The 5,198-nt window shown below is 40.2% G+C and overlaps 1 protein-coding gene across 3 annotated transcripts in view; it reads left to right on the top strand.

Moving 5' to 3' along the window:
- Positions 1 to 5,198, top strand: part of LOC106936074 (nck-associated protein 1-like) — a 45,395-nt gene that overhangs the window by 34,694 nt on the left and 5,503 nt on the right. For 2 of the 3 annotated variants that reach the window (XM_015016867.1, XM_015016865.1), the window contains 6 exons: positions 977 to 1,069; positions 2,462 to 2,518; positions 2,618 to 2,760; positions 2,882 to 2,972; positions 3,175 to 3,312; positions 3,471 to 3,519. In XM_015016867.1, the coding sequence (XP_014872353.1) occupies positions 977 to 1,069; positions 2,462 to 2,518; positions 2,618 to 2,760; positions 2,882 to 2,972; positions 3,175 to 3,312; positions 3,471 to 3,519 (571 nt within the window). The remainder of the gene's footprint in view (positions 1 to 976; positions 1,070 to 2,461; positions 2,519 to 2,617; positions 2,761 to 2,881; positions 2,973 to 3,174; positions 3,313 to 3,470; positions 3,520 to 5,198) is intronic. The other variant, XM_015016866.1, reaches the window with a different exon arrangement.

Below are 5,198 nucleotides of genomic sequence, written 5' to 3'. Positions count from 1 at the left end.
TGTGGAGGAGAAATGGGTGGTTGGGGGAAAGGGGGGGTGGGAGGGGGGGGGGGGGGGGGGGGCATTGACTTTTTTGGGGGCAAAATGAATGTTCGTAGCTGAAAATAGACACCAACATCGGTAGCCTACACGGTACTTGTTAAGCTTAAGGTTCTGTATTGATATTAGCTATTTAGCTAACATTGATATTTAGCTAACTTTACCTGCATCCAACAGCTTTACTCAACTCAGTCGGTTAGTTTGGAGGAAAAACTGTGAAAAGTTCTTTGCGTTTTGCTGGTTTGCTGCCGTGATTCTAACACAGCTGTAGCTCCGCACAGCAGCAGCAGGTCTTCTTCACAGGTGTAAACCCAGCGCGAGCGTCTAGCGCTCATGTTGCGTTCAAAGGCGGCTCGGAAAAACAGGTTACAACATGTTAACAACGGATTAAACAGTTTTAACTGATAAAAGTGACAGAGGACACAAATATGGGAAGTGTGGAAGCCTCTACTGTATCAAATTGACATAGGAATAACAGAGAGTTGGCCATTCTAAGGTAAAAACCCAGCGCATACAGCGTTCATGTTTTGTTTTGTTTTCATCCAGACGGCTTGCCGCCCCCCCCCCTGCAATGACACAGCGCCCCCCCTAGGGGGCACGCCCCACAGTTTGGGAACCTCTGGCCTAGACAATGGCCAAAGTGTGTTTACTGGTACTAAAGCTTCTCAAATGCCCCTCACTCACAAAAAAATATTGTAGGATTATATTTAACATTGTTGCCTAAAACTCTTGTTTAAATGCCGTGAAGGTTATAGTATTTTTTTTACTCACGGTTATTGTTCTGTGAGAATCTCAGATGATGTATGCCGAGCCTTGAATGTAATATGCTTACAAAAAACTGTTGTTCATGCAGAAAGATGATTTTCCCAGTAAGCAAAGTAGGCATAAAAATCTAGACAATATTGCAAATTCACGTTCTTTCTCGTGTTTTTCACAGCAACAGCTGGCTCAGCTGCAGAAGGAGAAGTCTGAGATCCTCAAGAACTTGGCTCTCTACTATTTTACCTTTGTGGACGTCATGGAATTCAAGGTAAGAAAAAACAAGCAACCATCCACGGTTACTTGAGACTCTGACTCGTCTGAAAACACTTATAACCATTTTAATCGTTCAAGCTTTAAATATACTTGAATATGTATGAATACACACTTTGGAAACCATCTTGGCACTACTGCAGAGGTTAATATTTAAGTCTTTGTAATATTTACTCTTGGGGGTAACGTCCAATCAGCCCAAAGGAAAATGAATGCTACTCTTTGTTTCATTGCTTTGCAAACCCCAGCCAATAGCATTGTGCTAAGGTATTTCCTTCGGATGTTTTAGATATGATCTATGAAAATAAACGTGACTAAACAAATTTTCAGCAGTTAATATGGAGATACATGGTCAGTTTTATTCCAACATCTCCCTACTTCCAAAAACAAGATGTTTTCCAGATAAACTTGCTGCCTCACCCTGTCATCACTGTAGCTGCCTTTCCATTAACCAAAAACATTGCAAATTGCACAGTGGTGCAGTAGGTAGAACTGTTGCTTTGCAGCAAGAAGGCCCTGGGTTTGATTCCTGGCTCTGGGTCTTTCTGTAGTTTGCATGTTCTCCCTGTGCATGCGTGATTTCTCTCTGGGTACTCCGGCTTCCTCCCACAGTCCAAAAACATGACTGTCAGGTTAATTGGTCTCTAAAATTCTCCCTAGGTGTGAGTGTGTGTGTGTATGGTTGTGTGTCCTGTCTGTCTCTGTGTTGCTCTGCGATGGACTGGTGACCTGTCCAGGTTGACCCTGCCTCTTTCCTGAAACATTAGCTGGAGATGGACACCAGCACCCCTCCCGACCCCACTAGGGGGAGGGAGGGATGGATGGATGTTGTGGAATTCCAAAAATAAATTTGGTTAATGGAAACCCAATAGTTTCAGAAAAACTCTCTTCTTTTGATTAAAAAGTTTTTGCGCTACAATGTTGTGAGTTGATTATTTTTGGCCGTATCAAAATGTGATCCAGCCAGATGTTACTACTAGCTGGAAAGATGAAGAAGACCATAGAAATATTAGGAGGATGATGGCGCGGTATGTTTTTAAACTACTTATCACGTGAACAAACTAATTCACGAGTGATTATAATGTAATGGAGATGCTGCCATTAAAAAAAATTGTTTTTTCATCATCAACAGAATATCAACAACGTTTTGTGCTAATTTATAATTGAAATGCAGCTACTGTCTCAAAAAGAAGATTATTGCCATTGGTGGATAGGATGTGGCAGTGTTACATAGGAGCAACATTTAATGGGAACTAAACAGGCTTTCCAACATTATAAAGGTTGTTGCTCAAAAGCACTGTTAAAACACATAGATAACCTTCCACCACTGCTTAATTTATATCAACTAATATAAAAAAATGTAACCAGCATTTTTCCTGCATATCAACAGGACCATGTGTGTGAGCTGCTGAACACAATCGATGCCTGCCAAGTCTTCTTTGACATTGTAAGCAGTTGTTTCGATTAATGTCCTAAAAAGATGCCTTTCTATACTTTCAAAGCTATTTGTCACATCTGTTTTACTCTTTGTGATTTTGTTTGTCAGACTGTGAATTTTGACCTGACCAAGAACTACCTGGACCTGGTGGTGACATACACTACTCTGATGATAATCCTCTCCCGCATAGAGGAGAGAAAGGCCATCATTGGACTGTACAACTACGCCCACGAGATGACCCACGGAGCCAGGTGACCGGCACCGGGAATAACGACACAGCGCATTAGAGAACTGATTCCAAGCGCCCAGTTCTAATAAACCCAAATGGAGGTTATTATCTCCGTGGTAACTGAAGCTGTTTGTGTGTTTCAGTGACAGAGAATACCCCAGGCTGGGTCAGATGATCGTCGACTATGAGAACCCTTTGAAGAAGATGATGGAGGAGTTTGTTCCACATGGAAAGGTATCAAATCTGCTCTTATACAGTATAATAATTCTATCTAATAATATATGATGGAAAATGTAGATTTTATTGCCGGCCAAATAAGTGGTTTCCTGAATTTGTTGGATGATTTTGACATGTGCATGCATTGTATGTCACAGTTCAAGTTTGGATTTGTTAAATGTGGTACTGTTCCCTTCCTGTCTTGTCTCTTTCCTTGCAGTCGCTGTCGGATGCGTTGATCAGCCTTCAGATGGTCTATCCAAGGAGGAATCTGTCTGCCGACCAGTGGAGGAACGCCCAGCTGCTCTCTCTAATCTCTGCTCCCTCCACAATGCTCAACCCTGCTCAATCAGATACTGTTAGTACTCAAACAATTCAAGATTTGTTTTGTGAAGACATATTTTTGTAACATTTAATAAGCTTTGACAAAAATATATTGGGCTTTTTTTGGTCATAAACTGAACATTTATACAAAGAGTACGACAAAAAAATCTTTGGCTTTCTCTCCATCTTTAGATGCCTTGTGAATATCTGTCATTGGACGCAATGGAGAAGTGGATTGTGTGTAAGTACTGTAGAAACATTACATACTGAATATGTCTGTTAGCAAATATATTTTCCCACATTTGTAGGTTAAAAAAATCTTATTAAAAGTTTAGATAAAGAAAAAAATACACTACACTCTCAATTATTATGTTCCCAGATATTTTAGAACTTGGGGGCCATTCCTTGAACATATGAGGAGTTTCATCGGTGTTATTCACAGGCACTGGCAGCTTTGCTCCACCTCTCTAGTTCTTTTACTTCTAGTTTGAACAGATGGAGCTTGGCCTACCAGTTTGTGCACATGTGAGTTGGTATGAAAGCTTTGATGCTTTCATATTGTCATTAATTTTGCAATATTAATTACAGTTGGGCAGTTGGAATCTGTTTGCAGCTGTTATTGTCGCATTGACTCATCAATGGACGTAGAAGATCCCAGTGTTGTAAACGTCAGTTTACACTGACTGGTCTTGGAGGACTGCATGTAAAATGTATCCTGATGACTGTCCTGACGGCTGCTATGTCGACAATAATTTTTTGAAAACATTAAATATTTATTCAAAAAAGGTATGGATACCGAAAATTTACCAGACACTAAAACAACCATGCCAGGACAGTAGGTGGCGTTATGTCAACAAAAGTAGAGATTCACTTGGTGACCGGTAGTTGACTGAAATCAACAATTTTCTGCTCAACTGATTCTATTTTTGGAAAATCTAAGCACTATCAGTGCACTAGCAAAAGTGTGACTTCCACACCGAAAAATATAGAAGTCATTACTAAATGAAGTAGACTGAAAATGTAAGGAACCTTGTTAGCTTGTTTTCCACAGAGCTCTGTTAGCTGTGATCTCAAGCTGCTACAATCAAAGGATACTCTTCTGTGCATACTGCTTTTTTCCTTGCTTCTCTGTTTTGTGCTTTTTCACTTTCTGTCATCTTATACTCAGATTTTCAAGTACGCATGACCTCACTTTTATCAAATTGACAAAAGTGAAATTAACCATGATCTGACTGGTTTATTTCACATTTTTTAAGACACAAGAACAGCTGTTTGTATTACAGCAAACAAGCTGTCAGCCTCTGTCTGTTATGGAACATGCTGAAATTTAGAGAATATACACCAGGGGTGAAAGTAGGCGGGTACGGCAGGGTCCTGCTTTCCCCTAAAAGATTTAGCGGGGGTACGCAGTACCTGCAAGAGAGGGGAGCGGCTGTTTGCTGTAAAAAATCAATGGATTCACTGTGCAGCCGTGAGTGATTAGTTTTTCAAGAACAATCTAAAACATGGCTTCATTAGTTAATAAACAGCTTTTTTCCCCATTTCATGTTGTTTCTGAACTGTTCTTTGTTAGAGCAGCGGTGCAACACCTTGATAGCGGAAGATTTTGAGTCGATCTCAGCATTAGGTGACAAACTGAAGGAGGCTGAGACCAGCATGTCCTCCTCTGACTCCTTATCAAAACGTTCAGAACTTTATTAAAGAACAACAAAAAAAAGTCAACAAAACGTGCTCAAATTAATGACCCAACAACAATAATAATCTCAGTAATTATCATTTCAACAAGGTGTTGCGCAATGCTGTGCGTTTCGTTCCATTACCAAAATAACGAGCAGAGCAGGAGTTTAAAATGAACTAATCAACCACCGCTGTGTTCATGAGAGGCTTATTAATGATCGCAAAATAAATATCAAATCTGAA

The sequence above is a fragment of the Poecilia latipinna genome, unplaced genomic scaffold (genome assembly GCF_001443285.1).
Source record: "Poecilia latipinna isolate Pla-1442-1.1 unplaced genomic scaffold, P_latipinna-1.0 Scaffold2074, whole genome shotgun sequence".
NCBI classification, from domain to species: domain Eukaryota; kingdom Metazoa; phylum Chordata; class Actinopteri; order Cyprinodontiformes; family Poeciliidae; genus Poecilia; species Poecilia latipinna.
The sequence above is the reverse complement of the archived record's forward strand: the minus strand, read 5'-3'. Positions and strand labels throughout refer to the sequence as shown.